This window comes from Podarcis vaucheri (assembly GCF_965113315.1).
Source record: "Podarcis vaucheri genome assembly, chromosome: 10".
Classification (NCBI taxonomy): Eukaryota; Metazoa; Chordata; class Lepidosauria; order Squamata; family Lacertidae; genus Podarcis; species Podarcis vaucheri.
Genome location: NC_138748.1, coordinates 41,421,729 through 41,442,766, shown reverse-complemented (window position 1 = coordinate 41,442,766; position 21,038 = coordinate 41,421,729). Strand labels below are relative to the sequence as shown.

General features: G+C 42.8%; 1 protein-coding gene across 6 annotated transcripts; it reads right to left on the bottom strand.

Moving 5' to 3' along the window:
• Nucleotides 1-20,069, bottom strand: LOC309541818 (pentraxin fusion protein-like). 6 transcript variants are annotated; one of them, XM_082239961.1, is made up of 9 exons: nt 19,612-19,957; nt 18,835-18,885; nt 17,327-17,612; nt 15,312-15,466; nt 8,048-8,152; nt 6,929-7,014; nt 5,586-5,720; nt 3,270-3,375; nt 1-224 (listed from the first exon to the last, which is right to left on the bottom strand). In XM_082239961.1, exons 1-9 carry the CDS (start codon nt 19,670-19,672, stop codon nt 136-138), a joined length of 1,074 nt encoding a protein of 357 aa, XP_082096087.1. In that variant the 5' UTR covers nt 19,673-19,957; the 3' UTR covers nt 1-135. The 6 variants fall into 6 exon arrangements, with proteins under 6 accessions (XP_082096087.1, XP_082096086.1, XP_082096089.1 ...); XM_082239960.1 differs by lacking the exon at nt 1-224 and adding an exon at nt 443-553 and having other exon boundaries at nt 19,612-20,008; XM_082239963.1 differs by lacking the exons at nt 1-224; nt 8,048-8,152 and adding an exon at nt 443-553 and having other exon boundaries at nt 19,612-20,026.
• Nucleotides 20,070-21,038: the final 969 nt, after the last annotated feature.

The following is a 21,038-nucleotide window of genomic DNA, read 5'->3' as shown; positions in this document are numbered from 1 at the left end:
TAGAGTTGCAAGTTCTACTGTTTATTTGGGATTTCAGCCTATAGATGAGTAGCAGGTGAGTTTAGCAGTCATGGAAGGAGTTGACTTCCCTCTGGGTGCAGGTTCTTCTAGACAGCCAGCCAGGGTTCCTCCTTGTTAGCACTCACGAACGATAATTTCTGGTGTCGAACTACAAAGGTAGGGGCTCTTGGTTTCACAATTTCTGCTGTCCCATGCAATGTAATCTATGCGGAAAGAAAAATAAGGCAGCTGAGATACCAGGGTGATTTGTGGGTTGCAGGATCTGTGCTCTGCTTGGGATGCAACCTCCCAGGGTTGTTTATTTTATGCATTACATGTTTATAGCTACCCATCCACAAACATTCCTTGGACAACATAATGCAAAACAATATTAAACAGGCAATATAGGTTATTAAAACTAATAATTAAAATATTAATTAGTAGCCAGCCAGGGTTCCTCCTTGTTAGCACTCACGAACGATAATTTGTGGTGTCGATCTACAAAGGTAGGGGCTCTTGGTTTCACAATTTCTGCTGTCCCATGCAATGTAATCTATGCGGAAAGAAAAATAAGGCAGCTGAGATACCAGGGTGATTTGTGGGTTGCAGGATCTGTGCTCTGCTTGGGATGCAACCTCCCAGGGTTGTTTATTTTATGCATTACATGTTTATAGCTACCCATCCACAAACATTCCTTGGACAACATACTGCAGAATATTAAACATGCAATATAGGTTATTAAAACTATTAATTAAAATATTAACTGTCTTCTGTCTTATTAAAAAAGTGTTGTTCACTCCACGGCCTTTTAAGGCTCGTTCACACATTCATGTGGGATGACCACAGCCTTAAATATATATTTTCTTTGGAAATAATACATACTGTATATTCCACCTCTGTATGAATTATCCAGGTTCACTTACAATGCACAAGAAACAACACACACAATGAACAAAAACATATAGGGGTTTTCTGTCTAATAAAATAAAGTCAAGAGAGATAACGGTATGAAATTCACTTGGTAGCAATCCTCCTCAAAGCTTGCCAAGGGGGAAACTGTCTTCAGTGCCTATCTGAAGCAATAGAACATTACTATGCAGGTCTTTTTTTCCTATATGGAAAATGCATATGTATGAAACAGCTGTCACAGATCAAAACCATGGTCAGAATTTCTGTATCCATCACCATAAACACAATGTTTGACCTGGAGGAAGTTCACTAATTCGGCTCCTGAGATTTCAAATGCTAAGCATGAGTGGCTCACTCAGCCCCTTTTTTAATCTTCACTGAGGGCTCCTCCAGAATGGGGGTTTTGCATGAGTGTGTTCTGCAACATATCACTGATGCATGAGCAGTGCATTCATAGTGGACCATCCATGCATCATTTTGCTTTATTAGTTGTTCTGCAAGGCTCCCCTGGGGTTGTTGCATCATTGCCATTTGGAGGGGCCACTCTTGCGCCACAGGGCAACAAAGGCAAGACAGCAATAACCTGGGACGTTGGAAGTATACAAAGCTACAGGATTTCAGCAGGAAGCTGCAGGACATGCGCTGATTGGAAACCAAGCAGGATATCTGCCCCAAAACATTTCAGGCACAAAGAGTACTGAAAGCAAGTTTTCGTCGGGCTGCCCTGTGCCATCACGAGCAGAAATAACCATGAATGTACTGTCTAGAAAGGCTGTCTGGAAAAGTCGTAAGTATTGCCTGAAGCACCACAGAAACCTGCCAAACTGGCTAAACGGCAGGCTGCAGCAAGAATAAGAAACCACAGACAATGTGCTTATGTGCACTTATCTTTTGAGCTGTGCTTTCCAGGCACAACTCTGTGTCCAAGCACTCTTTTCCCTGCCCTGGAGCATTCCCCATGTTATGTACTGAAGTTCTCACCCTGGGCCAGCAGGGGGAAACTGTAGATAGTTATGCAAATGAAAGATCGAAAGTGACGTTCAGTGATTGGATAGTTTGTATGCAAATGAAGGATCGAAAGTGACGTTCAGTGATTGGATAGTTTTAGAATGTTGTTACAGTAACAAGGTACTGGAGCTCTAGATAGGCAGGCTGACTGAGCCCTTCAGCCCAGTTCAGTTCTGGCCTCAGAATAAAGAAGAGCTGTTTGAAGAATCGCTGTGTCGTCTGATATGTTCGCCCACAACTTAACACCCCACAAAAACCCACTCTTTAAAGCTGAAGTGCAACACAAGGCAATTGGATTTTCTGCGGAGTGCTGTTTGCTCCAATTCAGCAGTTCAGACACAGAGCTTAAAATGCAGCCCTGTGTCTGGGAAGCGCAGAGGAAAGCTAAGTACGGATAAGCCCAATGTCCGCTCTTCAGCACTACTTCTAAGTTTCGAGAAGAGTTATTATCTGTTTACAGTTTTGCAAGCACATGATTACATCCTTAGGAGAAAGGCTAAAAGCAAAGCTGTAGATGTGATATGCAAAATGTGATATGCAAAACTGTGGCACCTATTAGATGTGATATGCAAAATGTGATATGCAAAACTGTGGCACCTATTAAATTCTCTGTGCAACTGAGAATTTTGGGTTTTGATTTAAACTTTTGCATTTTGAGAATTGCCAAATTTCTAGCCTCCTTGGCTGGAGGTGAATGCACAGACATACACAAGTGGCAGCACGGGATATTTAAGGTGACACAGTGGCAGCATATTAAAAATGTGATTATGACTACCTGTGCTAGCCACCTGGTTGATGTCTATGCCACCTTTCCTACCAGGCAAAAGTCTTTAAGCCCATCAGGATTACCACTGGTTTGAGCTACAAAGCTGGCAGATTTGGGAAGTCAGGCCTCTACTGAACAGTTGCTAAGTGGAGTGGTGGTGGCGTCCTTTATGCCTCTTATGAATCCTAGGAAGCATCTCCAAGCAATTTCACAGTACAATTGCTGTACAGAACAGCAGGTGGTGAACAGCTACCTCACTTGCTGAAAGCATTTTCTCTGGAATCCTCTTCCCCTTTTGCTCTTGCTTTAACAACCTAGCAAGCACATGCCTGGAACCCTGGCTGGGTGAATGTGGCAGAGGGAAGAGGCTGCAGCAAAAGAGGAGTGTCTAGGTGTGCCAGCCACTTTTTGTGCTACAAACTGCATCCTTCCCACCTCTGACCCAAGCAGTGCTGTTTAGAGGAAACACCCATAAATCTCAGCTCTCAAAGTGTTAGAGCTGGAAGGTACACAAAAGCAGCCGTATTTTGCTCTTCTCCTTCCTGAATCCCTGTGTCCCCATCTGCCAAAGCACCTGCACACTTACTTGTGCCGTGGAGCAATACCCCACAGTATTCATTCTTTCTCTCTGTGTCATCCAGCCAAGCATATAAGTTAAAGCTGGTGGAATCAGTCCAATCCCACACGTTATCCTGCAGGTGGAAGGCAAGAAATGCAGTTAGTAAGGGAATCAACCATGTGGAATACTTTGGAGAATGCTCGTGGAATGGCTCAGAAACTTACCAAGGTTGCAGTCCTAGACCAGTCTGCCTGGGAATAAAATTGTGGTTGGGAATCTGTACCCCCCCAAAAAATATGTTTTTGGACTACATTCCCACCATCTCTGGCTATCAGCCATGCTTTCAGAAGCTTAGGAGTTGTAGTTCAGCAGCATTTGGAGGGTCAAAGATTTCCCACACCTGTGGTATGACTTCATTGAGTTTACGGCTAAGTAGGAGGTCCGCAATGTGATATACCTTGGTTGGGAGCCAATAAGCAACTTGGCCTTTTCCTTCAGATTCTGGATAGTTTTGATGCAGGACATTGCATTCCCATCCTATCAGATGATGGGCAGTGGGACTGCACCATGCTCAAGGCTTTCAGACACCACCACCTTCAAATCTCTGCATTTCTCCTTCAAATTTCTGTGAAGGTTTGATGGAGAAGCACAGGTGCAGGATTCAACGGCCATTTGTAAACATCCCTGTGTGCTGTGTTTACAAAGGGCTCTTTGAAAGCCCCACAATTTGCTTTGAAGTCCTGCTCACTGGGGTTCCCAGGGGAAGCATCACCTGACATCACTATGAGGTGAGGTGATTGGCAGGTTGCCCACCTGCCATCTTTGTCCTGAGAGGAGTGGGGAAGATAAAGATCTGACTCGCTCCAGCCAGAAACGTTCCCCTTGCCCCGCCCCGCTCTGCTGTAAAGGGCAGGTATGTTTTGGAGGCCTGTGCTCTTCATTTTCCATAGGGGTTGCCAATACAACACCAGCAGGCACCAGTGTTTCCTCCAGAAGTGTGAGAGCCAAAGGATAATTTATATATTGGCCCAAGAGGTGTGAATTTGATCAGTTCACTTAAAAATGTAGATCAAACCAAATTCTCCTCCCTGCTGATCTATGAAGTTCATTCAATGATAAGAAATTTATGGCATATACAGTGGTACCTCAGGTTACATGCGCTTCAGGTTACATACGCTTCAAGTTACAGACTAACCCAGAAATAGTACCTCGGGTTAAGAACTTTGCTTCAGGATGAGAACAGAAATCGTGCTCCGGCGGCGCGGCAGTAGCGGGAGGCCCCATTAGCTAAAGTGGTGCTTCAGGTTAAGAATGGACCTCCGGAACGAATTAAGTATTTAACCCGAGGTACCACTGTATTGTTGGACTCCAACACTCATCATCCCGAGCCCTGGACATGCTGGCTGGGGTTAATGGGTGCCATGGACTGGTTGGATGCAGAGGAAGAATAAGGGGAACCAGTTGCGGAACCTCCAAGGGAAGAAGGCTCAGAGACAGGGGACTGGTGGTGGGACAATGGTGAGTGGTCAGAGGGAGGAGGAGGAGGTGTCAGAAGCTGAAGAGGTAACAGGGTTTAGTGATCAGGGAGAGTTTGTGGCAGAGAGAAGTCCAGAAGCTGCAGCAGAAACAGAAACAGGAGAGGAGTGAGGCCAAGAGGCAGAGATGAGTCAGGCTGGTGAAGAAGCATGGGTGTCTCCCACGTCTGTAAAGGCAGACACCCAGCTGCAGTCTCAGATTGCTTGGGGAAAGCCTGGGAGAGGAGGAGGGTTGGGCACCTGTGGGAAGCCTCCATTCTTCGCAACTGCCTCATAACAACAAGTTGTACCGAATAAGAGTTTTAGTGCTCATTAGGCCTGACACTCCTGAGCAGATCCCGTTTCTTCAAATAAAGAGTTAAGTTCACTTAGTCTGTGTGATTTATTGCTGGCTCACTCCCAACAACGGGTGTTGAAGCCCTGCAACACCCGGAAGGCCACAGATTCCCCTTCCCTGGGTTTGATGGCGACTGGCTGGCTCAACATTAGAACCCGGGCCATCCTGCACCCAGTTTGACTCTCACTTCCACGTTACAGCTAGTCCAATACAGTATGTGTTTCTCCCCAACCCTGACAGAGAAAGTTCTTACAGATAAGCAATTATTGGAGAAGGCTTTCTTGGTCCGACAGTGACATTTCCTGACAGATTGTGTTGATATTTGCCATCATGGAGATCTCCAATGCATCAGTTCCATTTTTGAATTACTTGATCTTGTTTTTGATTTCCAAAATCCAGAGAGAAATTCAGAAGAGAAGAGTGTTGGAAACATCCCAAGACGTTAAGCACCAGGGAGCTTGCTGCACTCACCTTTTGAGGATCGTGGAGACCTATCCAAACATCTTTGTTGTCCCAAAAGCCAGAAACAAATTTCGCGATTGCACAGACTTCTTCCTTGCTATGGAAGGAGACTAGTTCGGCACGATGTTCCTTTTGGCATTTCTCCTACACAAGGACACAAAGAATGCCATTCACTCTATGGGTTGCACCAGCTGCTAGACACAGTCCCCAGCTGCTAGCTTTGACTTTCTTTTTTAATCAAATCATCCTCTACCAAAACTGAACAAAGGTTTGCTTGCTGCAACAGCTAGAGCTCAGCTATCAACAGAGTCAGGTTTAGCTTCTTTTTTCTTTCTTTCTTTTTATCAATTAAGTTGCCCCCGGTTGCAGTTTAGCCTTTGCACGATAAGCCTTCCAGCCCTATGCAAACACTAGTGCCAAGTGCTCATAATTTAATACCAGTTTTGCCCTTGTTCCATTTTTCATCTTTTTTTACATTAAAACAATAATGCAGAAGAATGAAAGAGAAACAGATAAATGCTACGAAGGCTGAAAAGTCATGATTTTGTGCCTGGCAAAAACTTTCCTCTATAACCTGTCCTTTGGCCTTCAACTCTCTGTAGCCTTTTAGAAGTGGGCGGGATATTTTTCATGTATTTCTTTTTCCTCTTGGCTCTAATGTATCTATGTGGTGTTTTTTGATCTGGCTGGTTTGTTGGTTGGTTGTAAGTCACTTTGGGTTGCCCTGGGCAAGATAAAGCAACTAACAAATGTAATAAATAATAATGATAATTGTTCTTTATTATATTCATTACTTTTTCTTCTGCCTTAAAATTACTGGATTAATATTGTGCATTAGGGATCTACTCTTTGCCAATACTACCCTTTTGCTTTGAGTAAATAAACCGATAATCCAGTGTAGAGTAGGTTCACTCCTGACGCCCCACAACCCTGATACCAACCTCTGAAGTTCTGCACTCTCCCCACAGATTGTTGTGCCTTCTTATCTGAAACTCGTTGAGGAAAGGACTGACCTGAGGCACAGCAACCTTCTTTAAGGAGGTCTCCTTTCCACTCGCTCCCAGAACTCACGCAAGACCATGCAATGCGAGCAAGGGAGGTCTTGTGGGATTTGGGGGCCAACACCAGCCTTCCCGCATTGTGTGGAGCCAGCCACGCTGTGCCACAAAGTGATTCCTGTCACACAGGGAGTGCGCCAAACCATGAGCTCCATCAATGGCCACCGGCCTCAGTATAGCCAGGCCCAACTCCATCCTTCCAGCACCTTCCTGTCCAGTCTCTATTTTCACAGAGAGGAAAGGGATGTTGACTCCTCATATGCACAGCTAATACAATGATAAACCATCTCTTACCCTAGCCTGTGCAAAGGTCACAGGTTCCTCGAAGTAGCCATAACAGTTTCCTTCACGCTTCAACCAGTTCTCTGGGCAAGTGAATCCTGCAAGGAGCGGCAGAGTTATTAGATAATATTGCAGTGTCCATTGACCACAAACAATAAAAATCTGATTGACTGGCTAAGAGAGACTCCTAGAGCTGTAGTGCAGGTTATTATTCTCTTACTGTGGGAATAGGCTTGAACACACATGCACTCCTCTCTCCTTTTATCGCATTACCATAAAAAAAAAGTTTTCCAAAGGAGAGGGGAAGATTTAGTCACACTCAGGAACATGACTCAATATTTTCCCATTTTAATGGTGTGTTAGGGGACCAGGATAGCTTAGGATGTTTCGGATCCACATTGCTTACCAGAATGCCCCCTTCCCAGCCCTTCTGAAGCCCTAGAGCCAGTGCCAGTAAGGCCAGCGCTTTGAAAGAGCCAGTGGCAGAGAGAGTAAGGGAGGTTTTGGCATCAGATCTACCATTCTGATGTTAGATCTCTGTTTCACATTTCAGAAGGGAAGATCCCATCTCTCCTTTCCCCTTGGGACACCTTCCCAGTGGCCATTTAGGCAGGAATGGCTGGTTGGTCCTTTGCCCCCATCAAGAGCTCATGGCTGAGGTTTCCTGTGATGCCCTGGAAGGCTCCCTTCCTTCCCTCCACCCCCAACTGCTTTTGGAAGTAAAAGACACTTCAGCTAGTCAGGGGAGAGCAGAGAAAGACTCTGCAGTAGTTCCGATTTGGAGAGATGCCGAGAGTGCAGTGAATTGGTACGTACCTGTGGGCTGATGAGCTTCTGAAAGAGAGCCAATTTGGTCCAGTGGTTAGAGTATCAGAGTAGGACCTGGCAGACCAGAGTTCAAAACCCCACTCAGCATGAAGCTGACTGGGTGACCTTGGGCCAGACACTGCGTCTCAGCCTTACCTACCTCACAGGATTAAATGAGGAGAACCATGTATGCCACGTTGAGCTCCTTGGAGAAACAGGTGGGTGTAAATGCAATAAATAAATAAATGGAATCTTGCTGTTGGTGGAATCACTGAAAAGGAGAGAAGAAAAGGGGGAAATTGATGCCCAAGCTCAGAAACATACCTTCTTGGAAAGTTAGCGTTGGCAGAGGAGTCATAAGCAGCAGGCAGAGATAAAATGCCACAGATATGGAGGTTCTTCTTAAAAGCATGGTGTCCTCCTCAATGGCTTTGTAAAGAAAACCCAGAAGAGAAATCGTTGGGAAAACACTCTCCTCTTCAATGCATCTGGAGAATTTCGAAGAGGTTAATATACCTTTCTGAATACTGATATCCTCCAATTAGGATTCTTCCAAACTAAGGACACGAGATACTGATTTGATTTTCTCAAAGAACAAATATTTCTCCTTGTCAGTAACAAAATGATGAATGGAGGAAGGAAACTGAAATGAAGGAAAAGTTCAGCAAACATGCATGGACTATGTGCTTAAATTTAAAAACAAACAGGTAAATTGAAAACAGTTCTCTGACTCTCCCAGTCATATAAATACAAATATTGCATCACACCACATTGATCAGCAAGCTAAAATCACGTGAAAATTTCAAGACAGACACCAAATATTTGGGAACTCAAATAGCTAGGGATCTGTCTGAAACTTTTCCACTACATTGTTCTCCCTGTGCCATAAGCCTGTAAATACGGAGTTGCATCAGCCATGTTAAATCCACAGAGGTATACTGTTCTTGATGCCAGAATTTTCAACCAATGGTATGATTATTTATCATTGGCCTTTTCCCTGCTTTTAATATCATATTTACCTAAGCCTCCTTCCAAAGAACCAGCAATTAACTTTGCACAAAGCACCCATTTAGCTCAGACATTGGTCGTCATACATTTGGAATTAGTCATCATCTGCTGTTCAGTTGTTGTTGGTTGTTTGTTTGTTTGTTTCCTATAAGTGAGTTATATTCTGCTTTTCTATCATGCATTTCCCAAGTGCAATCATATCTGGAAAGGTATGCATTAAATTCACCAGATTAAACTGAAGTAATAAGGGACATTATTTTAAACAATATTCTAAAGACACAATCTTTCCCCCTCAAAAAGGTACACACTATCTCGCCAGAGTGGTGCATGCTCTGGTTATCTCCCGCTTGGACTACTGCAATGCACTCTATGTGGGGCTACCTTTGAAGGTGACCCGGAAACTAAAACTAATCCAGAATGCGGCAGCTAGACTGGTGACTGGGAGGGGCCGACAAGACCACATAACACCATCTTGAAAGACCTACATTGGCTCCCAGTACATTTCCGACAAGACCACATAACACCATCTTGAAAGACCTACATTGGCTCCCAGTACATTTCCGAGCAAAGTTCAAAGTGTTGGTGCTGACATTTAAAGCCCTAAACGGCCTCAGTCCAATATATCTGAAGGAGCATCTCCACCCCAATCGTTCTGCCCGGAAACTGAGGTCCAGCGCCAAGGGCCTTCTGGCGGTTCCCTCGCTGCAAGAAGCCAAGTTACAGGGAACCAGGCAGAGGGCCTTCTTGGTAGTGGCACCCACCCTGTGGAACTCCCTACCAGCAGATGTCAAAGAGGAAAACAACTACCAGACTTTTAGAAGACATCTGAACGCAGCCCTGTTTAGGGAAGCTTTTAATGTTTAACAGACTATTGTATTTTAATATTTTGTTGGAAGAGTGGCTGGGGAAACCCAGCCAGATAGGCGGGGTATACATTTTTATTATTATTATTATTATTATTATTATTATTATTATTATTATTATTACTACTACTACTACTACTACAACTACTACTACTACTACGGACCCACATTTGATTTTATCTCATCACACCCTACATGGTAACTACCGTACTTTTCTGTCTATAAGATGCCCCCCTATTTTTAGGGACTCAGTTTTAGGAAAATGAAGGGAGATGGCCCAAAGTTGTTGAGCCTCTCCCCCCATGCAGCTGCCGGCAGGAAACACTCCCTAGATAGTTTCCCGCACGCAGCAGCACTGGGGGAATTTGTGCTTGCATCCAGAGGTACCACTGTATTTCTGCGTCTTGCTGGCTCAAAATTGTTATCGTGGTCAGAGACGTAGGAAGGTCAGGTGGTACCCAGTGCAGAAAATTTCTTGTCACCCACACACACATTGATTTTTTTTTATTTTTGCCTGCAAAAATGGTTTTACGTTATTTCATATTTTCTTACAAAGGAATGTGGATTTTGAGCCTCTGATAACAAGTAGACAACTGTGGGCAGATACTGTGGATACTGTGGATTGTCTTTTGGCTTGTGTTATTTTATTTATGTTTATTGCCTATTTATTTAATAAAATTTATTTTAAAAAACCTGTAAAGTGGTTTACCGAAACAAAAAAAAAAAAAACCACAGCAGTAAAATCAAGAAAAATTAACAATCCTACTTTAAAACATACAAAAGCTAAAATATCAAGATTAAAATTACTTCAACTTCCTAAGCATCTAGGTATGCTTGCCTAAAGAAGAATGCTTTTAGCAGGTGCCTGAAAAGAGTCTAGCAAAGGTGTGTGCTTTGTTGAAATTTCAGCCTTCACGACATAGGAAAACTGCCAAATAAACAGCTATTTTCATGGAGGAGGGTCAAGATATTAACTGATATGCATGAAATTTCTTATGTAGCTATATCATCCCTAGTGTAGTAAGATAAGACCTTTGGAGCAGGCATTTTTTTAAAAAAGTTTTTTTTAATGAACCTCCCTAGTAGGGCAGTAATTGTTCCTTGATAATTTGTCACCCCCCTCCATGATAGCACCTGGGGAGGTCCCCTGCCCCCCTTTCCTACGCCCCTGATCGTGGTGTGATTTCAAAAGTGCTTTTGTACAGTATATTGAAAAATTGCACAGTGCTAAAACAGACCATAAAATTTGTTATATTACCATGCAAAAATGACAAAAGATTAGTTGGGGGGGAGGCAAGGGATGGAGCCACAGACCCCCTAATTGGGAACCACTGTTCTAGATGTTTTGGACTACAATTCCCAGTGCATTTCCCCTTATTTTTCTTATTGCAAAAATTCTGACGTGCCAGGGCGGAGGAGCAGGGGGCTTTTTTTGTTCAAGGGTTCCAAGTCAGTGTTAATTACAAAACCTGAATTCACCTGTATGTGATTGAAACCCACCTGAAAACAGGAAATGCCTGAGGGGTTCTTTGTGTAGCCATGTGCCAAGGATGTGGCTTTTGCATGTTTCCTTGAGCACAACTTGTAACAGTGAAGAAGAAGCTGTAGTTTACAAATAAAGGAATGAACAAAGCTTTCTGCAAAAAGAACTTGGAAGACCTCATGGTAGGAAAACAATGGTGGAGATCTTAATAAATCAAAAGCCGCCATCTTGGAACTACATTAATGGCAGCCATTAAGGGGCTAGGAAGCTGCTTCTCATCCACAAAGCAGTAGGACTGGGGGCCAGGACTGTTTATAGAACAGTGTATAGGATGGAAATGCTGTACTTTCCTCCCTTCCAAGCTGGTTTTATCTACTTATTATGGCAAATATACACAGACTGTAAAAACAAACAGGGAAGGAACTAGAAGAGGAAAGTTATGGGGGCAGGAAAGGCTAAGTAGTCCCTTTCTCCTGCCATTTCTCTGCTGCAAATTGTACGGCCTGTTCTAGCACTTTGCAAGTATAGTGGTACCCTGGGTTACATATGCTTCAGGTTACAGACTCCACTAACCCAGAAATATTACCTCAGGTTAAGAACTTTGCTTCAGGATGAGAACAGAAATTGCACTCCGGCGGCGCAGCAGCAGCAGGAGGCCCTATTAGCTAAAGTGGTGCTTCAGGTTAAGAACAGTTTCAGGTTAAGAACAGACCTCCGGAATGAATTAAGTACTTAACCTGAGGTACCACTGTAGTAACTGAGCTATCCAGCCCCATATTTCTAAAAAGCAGTTAGGGGACAGTCTTCTATATAAAGGTTGTTTTTCTATATAGGTGACTGTGTATATAAGTTAATCAGACAAAGTGGGTTTGTGCTTACTTGATACACATTTGAAAACCTTCCCCTTGATTTGGTCAGATTCCTGAATCCCCACTCAAAACATTTTCAACTGAACTGGATAAACAATAACCCATCTCCCGTGGGTTCCCAGATGGAATTTATTGGAGTGCAAAGATACTATTCATCCTATTTCTAATTTCATCAGCATTCTTCACAATTTTGTCCTGAATGACATGATGTTTGCTCATATAATTATTCCACAGAGGTTATTTTTTGGAATTTTATTTAGCTTTAGCCTGCAGTGGGCTTAGAGACTGTAGCCTGTACAGCAGCAATGCTCTTTGTCACTCTTTCATCTCCCTTTGTTGCATCCCTAAGTACTTCAAGTTTAGATTGTCTGATCCTTGGCGCTAGGAACAGCTTTGCTTCTCATTTGTATGTTTCTGGTTTTTGTGACTCAGACTATCTAGTACACTGAGACCAGCAACAGTGCACATACTTTAATAATGGTCACAAAAATGAAAATAGCAAAGCTCGCTGCATCTCAAATATCTCCTGGAGCACCCTTATTAAAGCCACAAGGTCTTTATAGGTGTTTTAAGAATCCACAGCTTTCTTTCGCAAACGCACAATAAGTTTCTAGCCCCTAGTACAGTTATAGATATGTCTTTCTTATATACACAACAGCTTGCCATGAGTAAATAAATCTTGTTTTCAAATTTGATTATTCATAGGGCTGTTTTATTTAAAATTTATGATTTACTTCAACAATTTTCAGTACGAAAGAATTTTCATACGGCAGAGTCAACAATCCTACAATGTGAATAATTACAGGCAATGTGAATAATGACACCAGCTGCGCTTCCACATCTCAGGTGGTGCTTTCCCTCCTTCCCTTTTCATTTATTCTTTTGCAAAGGAGGAAGAACCTGCATATCTTAATAATGCCCATATCCTCCTTGGGTGTTAGTCCTTAGGTAATACCAGCACATTCCCCGTAATCTTGTACGATAACATTTTCCAGTCAAAGATGTTTCCTCTAGGAAACTGGTGGACCTGGAACACATCTTGAATGTCTTGAGATTTCAGTACATAATCCCACATGTAGAGATCCGTTATTTCCCCCACAAAACGCCATTCCTGCTGTTTGGATGTATTTTGTGCACTCTGATCCCATCCAAGCATTGCAGTGCCCCCCGACTGAACAATATGCCCTACGTTGTGCACTTTTCGGACGCTCCTTTTCCCATTCATCCAAAAGGCGGTGAGGCCAAACTCAGCTTCCCAGGTGACACACATATGACTTCCCAAAGTGCTGAGATCAGGGAGGGCAAACATCACACTCTGACCCCCCATGTGTAAGCCAAAGCAGCCCTTTGCCTCACGCAAGATCCTCAGTTCGTCCTTTTGAGAGCGGTAGGAGAAGAGAATGACTTTGCGATCGCTCAGATCCTCTACTAAGACCCTCATGCAGAGCGTGAATTCCATGACATTCAGAGGCTGCAGTGGAGATATGACAACATAACTCTCCTTTGATTCATTAAGGAAACTCAGAACTCTGCCCTGCAGACCTAGAAGGGAAAACATCATTAGCACTTCTACAGGAAATCACTGTTCAGCAAAGCAGTGGGGAACTTGTGGCGCTCCATATGCTTCTGAACTACAACTCCCATCATCCTTGGTCATTGGTCAGGCTGGCTGGAGCCGATGGGAGTCATAGTCCAACACACAACTGAGCACTTACCTAAATCAGTTTCACTGTCTCTCACAGGGCTCCGTCCACCATCATGAACTGCAAAAGAAATGACACGTCTGAGCTTCTGGCACTGGTGAGAAAAATATTCACGTTACTCAGAAGTGTTATGTAACCAAACTTTCACCTTTGGTGGAAATGAAATAAGGCAAATGGTTATTACAGTCCTTCATGAAATATTGGGCTGCTAGGTTTCATTGGACCTCCTCATGTAAAATATTATGTAAAAGACCATATAAGAGCATGTGATCAAAACCAAGTGTTATATATATTATAACTCTAGCTAGAATACTATATGCAAAAGCCTGGATAATTAATCAGAAACATAATAACAGAGACTTAGTAAGAAAGATATCAGAACAGCTAAATGCTGTAAAATTAACAGCTGAGAGAGAGAGGTTCAGAGAAGTTATTAGTGTCATTAGTGGACAGAACCTGGCAACACAATACATAAGGGGCGAGTTGCGAATTTTAAGGCAGGGAATTGATTACATAGCTCTATGAAGTTCTGAAACATATTATGTCAGGGAAAATATAAGAGCAGGTTTCAGCAAAAGAAGATTATGTCTGACAGGAGCTGAAAGTATATATGCTTTTTATTAACTATCTATCTGTCTGTCTATGATAGTAAACTTCTATAATATTCTTGATGTTTAAATTTTGTATGGGTTGTATGAACTTAATAAATTATTTGCTTTTTTCAAAAAAAAACAACCACCACCCAAATGTATGTGACGAAACTGTGGGTTGTCAGACATCAGGAACGGAAAGAGAGAGGTGAAGTTCCACCAGAAGAGTAGATGTGGAGGCAGGAGAAACTTCTACTCCCCATTGACAGACATACTGTTCTCCAGTAGCAGCCAGTGGGGCTGTGTTGCTCTCCTGGGGTTGTGTCCAACAAAGTCCTAGTCAGAGTAGACCCTTTGAAATTAAACCTAAGTTAGTCCTGTCTATTGACTTCAATGGTGAATAGGACTAACATAGACTAGAATATTACCCGGCTGTCTTTTCCCTGCAAGGGATGCAAGGCAGCAGGAACGTCATGTGCTGTGGGTACAAAATACATGCAGCAGCTAGAGTATTGAAGAAGAAGAAGAAGAAGAGTTTGGATTTGATATCCCGCCTTTCACTCCCCTTCAGGAGTCTCAAAGCAGCTAACATTCTCCTTTCCATTCCTCCCCCACAACAAACACTCTGTGAGGTGAGTGGGGCTGAGAGACTTCACAGAAGTGTGACTGGCCCAAGGTCACCCAGCAGCTGCATGTGGAGGAGCGGAGACACGAACTCGGTTTCCCAGATTACGTGGCTACCGCTCTTAACCACTACACCACACTGGCTCTCAGTGGATTGGTTCCACTGCTCCTCTCACACCATGCCAAACTCCCACTGCCTTGCCCACCCCCCAGAAGTTGTAGTCACACACAATGTTGGGAAGACGGGAGAGCAACGCAGCCCCACCTGTGCAGCTACTGACATTATCTATTCATGGGTCAGCTCTGGGAAAGGCAGGAAGGCCCTCTCTCACCTGAGTTGTGATAATAGGGGTTTTCTAACTATCAGTGATTTGGTTCGCCCACATCGCATGAGCAACATGTTCCTTTGCTGTGTACATCAAATCCACAACAGAGGCCATCTACTCACCCACATGGAGCCATGGGTGTGCGAGAACTTGCACTTCACAGAGTGAGAGGAACTCGTATCTCCCCGGGATTGTAATGGTCACATACTGGCCCTGCATCCCTGCACAGGTGAAGGAAATGGTTTCCCCACGCCCCATGCTGTTGATTGTAGCGCACCTGCAAAGCAACTAGAGCATTACTCAGCGGCATGACCTCAGAGCACAGTGGAGATATGGCACATGGAAATATGGGAAGCCCACCAATATTTAGGCCAAAAGGATCAATGATATCAGCAAGAGACACAGAACATTTTGCTCAATCGTTTCTTTGCAGTTAAACTTCCTAAGAGGAGCCTTGCTGGATCAGATCAAAGGGCTATCTACTCCAGCATCCTGTTTTCACAATGGCCAACCAGTTACCTATGGAAAGCCACAACACAAGCAGAACATGAGTGTAGCAGCACTCCCCTGGCCATACTCCCCAACATACTGTCTCTGATGCCGCTTGCAATATACAGCCTTCTCTGCTAGTAGCAATTGATGGCCTTATCCTCCATGAATTGATTGAATCCCCTTTCAAAGTCATCTGCGACAGTGGTCATCAGTACATATTGTGATCGAGATGCCATAGCTCAACTATGCAGAAGTGTAGAGAATTCTGCAGCACGTTCTGCAGCAGGGGTAGCCAATGTGGTACCTCCCAGCTGTCGTTGGACTGTAACTTCTATAGTCTTGACTGCTGATGATGCTTGCCAGGGCTGATGGGAGTTGGAGTCCATAGTATCTGAGGGGACCATGCTGGATGCCCTTGCTCTAGAATACTTTCTCTGTTAATACAACAGGTCTATCTTGCTCTGTATGTCATTCATGCACATATTATTCATACACACCAGGAAACCATATTCAACCCTTGCCTATAGCCGCATTATGCAGGGAGAGACTAGCAGTGATGAGGAAGCTGATGCTTGGGGATGTTTGGATTCCTAGAATCATAGCTGGAAGGGACCTCAAGTCAACCCCCTGCAATGCAGGAATATCAATTAAAGCAGATGGCCGTCCAACTTTGCTTAAAAACCTCCGAGGAAGGAGAGTCCACAACCTCTTGGTTTGTTCACCATCTAGATGATATGTTCACCATTACTAGACCTCTCACCGAAAACCCCCTAGGAAGCTTCCATGCAATGACAGCATCCTCCAGAATATCTTTTGGAAACTACCAATTTCATGGATTACAGTCAACAGGATCAGTCCTCATTACTGATCATATGCCTATCCTGCTTTCCAGCCACAGTCGGCTCTCAAAGTGGCTTACAATTAAAATCTGTACTAAGGTATAATATAATTAAGGATATTGTGTATGTATGGGACACAATTTGTCTTCTTTGGGTCCTGGCAGTTGGCAACATAGTCCAAGCTTCCAGGCTCGTCCCTCCAAAGGGAGAGGACAGGAGATACAGATGGACTACAAGAGTGGCTGATGCAATAGAAGTTAAAACCCAGAAGCAGCCTCTCCATTTATTTAACTGAGAGAGTTAGGATGTTCATGTTTTAGTAGTACATTTTCTTCAGATTGAGCCCTGCCAACATCATCAGTGAGGAATCAATGGTCATATAATGCAGATTCCAAATCCCCCAAGTCCTCTGGAAACCAACACGACTGACTTCCAGATCTGTATATTTTTTCAGTTATGTATAATTAACAAACCTGCTAGCGAAAACTACAGCAGATTCATTCTCGGAACATTGCAAACAGCTTGGAAGTCTTGTTTTTTTGATAAAGTGATTGTACATCAGGTGGTATATAAATTGTGTTAAATGCGTAAAAACCAACAATAAATAGTAAGCTCCAGTGAAATCTATGGGACTTACTCACAACAAAAATGTTTTTAGGATTGGGTCTAAGGTTCTAATCTTAAGAAAAGTTTATTGGAAGTAGGTTGCACTGAACCCTATGGGACTTACTTCCAAGTAAGATCATATTGCATGCCATCTTTATTGGTTTTCCATCACCATTCATTTGTTAACAGCAGAGAAATACCTGGGATTCATTGTGCCTCCCTTCTGTGGTGAATCTCCAATGAGAATCTCAGCTCCTTTTATTCTTGACTCACAACAGTCTCCTCTGTTTGTGATCACCACAGCAGATACCTGAAATGCTGAATTCAAATCTACCATCCACCAGGGCTCAAAATCCTTCTTCGTCAGGGTGCAGTCTCCATTAGCATAACTATTGGCCAGTGAACCATCTATGGCCTTCTTTGACTTCCCCTTTTCTTCATACGTGCTCGACTGGGACGACATTTTTCCCACTGCAATGTTAGGATCTGGAGGGGATGTGGAGAAAAAACACATCTATTTACTGCCAAAACAAAAGCAGAAGCACAGATAGCACATGGATATCGAACTGAAGTCAGATCAGATAATGGTCCACTTAAAATACCATTCAGTCTTTGACAGCGGCTAACTGGATGCTCTGTGGCAGTTCAGAAAAAAAGGGTGAGATGGCAATATCCACACTCTCTCTTGTCCCCAGAATGTGGTACTTAGAAGCATAGAATTGTAGAGCTGGTATGGATCCCGGTGTCATCTAGTCCAAGCCCCTGCAATGCAGGAATCTTTCACCCAACATGGGGCTCCAACCCATGAGATCATGAGTCTTACGCAATTCCAACTTAAAGGATTTATTATCTCTGAATATATTATCTCTCAATATAGAAGATACAAATCTAGCTGTCAATGCTCATAGCCACTTACTTATCTTTGATGCAAGTTGTCTAATCTATCAGTTTATACTAGTGTGCTAGTGGCGTTTCACATGTTAATCATATACAACTGTGTGAAGAGATATTTTGCTGCCTCTCTCACACACTTGAATCTGATTTTGGTTTTGATGAATGACTCTGAAGGTTTATTCACGCAACCATCTGGGTGCACAGTGGACTCAGGAGGAGCCTGTACATCAGACATAGAATCACAGAATTGTCGAGTTTACACAGTAGTAGCCTGCAGTCCAAACGAGGCTTATTGCATGCACAACCACACACAGGAGTTTGCTTTCAGCAGACATCAGGAAGCACTGTTTTCCTAGCATTTCCCAAAATCAGGTATCTGCACTTGTCTGCAGCTGCCACCCATGCAAATAGTCATGCAAGACTCCTGGTTTTATAATTTGAGAGTGAATCATTTCCCTCTATTCCTTCTCTTATAGTTTGCAGCCAGCAAAAGACACCTCTTAATTCAGCCTCTGGGGAGCAGACAAGATCAGATAGTTCTGTCCCCCACCCTCTTGTCCTGTAGTAATCTTTGTGCCTTTTGTGGTTTTAAGCGATGCTTTAATGCCATTTTGTAGAATGAATATATATCCCGCATCAGGACCTTGGGGTGAAGGGCAGACAACAAATTCCAACAAGCAACAGCAAAAATATTATTATTATTATTATTATTATTATTATTATTATTATTATTATTATTATTATTACATATGCCATCTCAGGCAAGTGGGATAAGGAAGGATTTAGGTTGAAATAAACCACATTCAGGATTTACCTCCAACTGGGATTATTGAAGCATCTGCAATGGCAACATTGCCAGCACTGCCTGGAAAAAAAGAACAGCAATTACCAATTCAGGTAGGTAGCTGTGTTGGTCTGACACAGTTGAAATAAATAAATAAAAATAACTAATTGTCCAGTAGCACCTTAGAGACCAACTAAGTTTTTTCTGGGTATAAGCTTTCGTGTGCATGCACACTTCTTCAGATACTTCAGGTATCTGAAGAAGCATATACCCAGAACAAACTTGGTCTCTAAGGTGCTACTGGACAATTAGTTAATTTTTTTTTAGCAGTTACTAAGACATGAAGCATACTCACATATGTTTCCATGTATAGCTGTTCATGTTTAAATAATCATCATTTTTATATCATTACATTGCCACTTGGGCCCTGGCGGTGATTTTGTCTTTGATCACATATATTTGATCACTTTATATTTCAAGGATTACAGTCAACAGGATCCTCATGATGAGTGAGGCTGAACAATTTATTTTATTACTGATCATATGTCTATCCTGCTTTCCAACCACAGTGGGCTCTCAAAGTGGCTTACAATTAAAATCTGTACCAATTTATGATATAATTAGGGATATTGTGTACATATGGAACACAATTTGTATTCTTTGGGTCCTGGCAGTCCTTCCTTCTCTATTCTTTTAGCCCCAACTATACAAACACAAGTAACCTTGCTGGATCCAGTAAAGTCCACATGTCCCAAACAGTTTAGGGTCAATCTGTCTAGCAAAGTACTTAATCAAAACTGTACTTACGTTTGTGTGTTATGAGCCAATGCAAAGCAGCAATAACCAGAAATGCAGAGTTGTGTAACATGTTTGTTATTTTATCCGCTTTTTGGAACACTCTACAGACTTCTCAGCATCTTTGCAGCAGCATCCGAGACCTTCTCCATTCCTTTCAGATAAACCACTTTGCTCCTTGTGCTCAGGCTGTTCCTCAAAACTTCAAAATCCAATGTACCCACACAAGCCAGGCTGTCTTATAGCCGGGAAAGCTTTGAGCAGTAGGGCAGTTCTTGGGCACTGCTTTTTATCTGGCAAGATAAAGATATAATGGGTCCGTGGTGTGACTGACTTAACAGGACCAGCCAGAACATAGAAATAGCAGTCAAATTCCAAAAGAGGAAACATTCATACACAACAGGTATCCATCTTATGCTGTCGTAATATGATGGGGAGTGGGGCAGGAGGAAGTTGTGGTGTACACATAAAACTGAAAACTAGATAACTAACCATGTCTACTCAGAAGTAGTTCAGGGAAGTTTTTAGTGTGTGGTGTTGTATTGTGTTTTTACTCATTTTTGTTGGGAGCCACCTAGAGTGGCTGGGGCAACCCAGTCAGGTAAGCAGCATATAAATAAATTATTATTATTATTATTATTATTATTATTATTAGACCTACTGAATTCAATTACATTTATTGTCAGGATAAAATAGCATTCTGCCAGACAATATCATAAAATATAAGTTGACAATTTACTTAACCTAATACTGTTTATACCAAAAGATTTCAAAATAGCTGCAATTTTTACTCCCATACAGAAATCATGAAAAGGTTATCTAGGATCTGGGTAATTCTCCCTGTTAGTTTGTTCCACTTAAATGTTTCAGGCTGTGTACATACAATAACTTTAAAGCACATTTGAAGCACATTTTCCCCTTTTCCAGAATTCTGGACTCTGTAGTTTGTTACGGGCTGCTGGGAATTGTAACTCTGTGAGGGTTAAACTACAGTGCCCAGAATTCTCTGAGGGAAAGAATGTGATTTGAATGTTCTTTAAAGGTATAGTGCGTACTTAAGATTCAAGACCTAACGTACAGGTAGACTAGGCAGTTGCCTAGGACAGCGCAGCTAAATGGACATCCGCCATGCCAACTGTCTCTGGGCACCTCAGAGTGCTCCATGATACTGCTGGGGTTTTTAGAGGTCATTTCCAATTTGCATGGGTAAGCCATTGTCCCATTCTGCCTAAAGTGGCAAAATGGCTTTCCAGTTTGTAGCCCAGTCTATCGATGTAGTCTGCACTGGGAAAATTTGAATTATCTATGAAGGCTTTATGCATAGCCTGGAGGGGCAGAAGATGGAGGTGCAGAAGGAGACCCTACAGCAAAAAGCTGTAGAAACCGCAACCCTTCAGCTCTGGAAGCTTGCAATTTCTCCTACTGAAAGTTCCTAATTC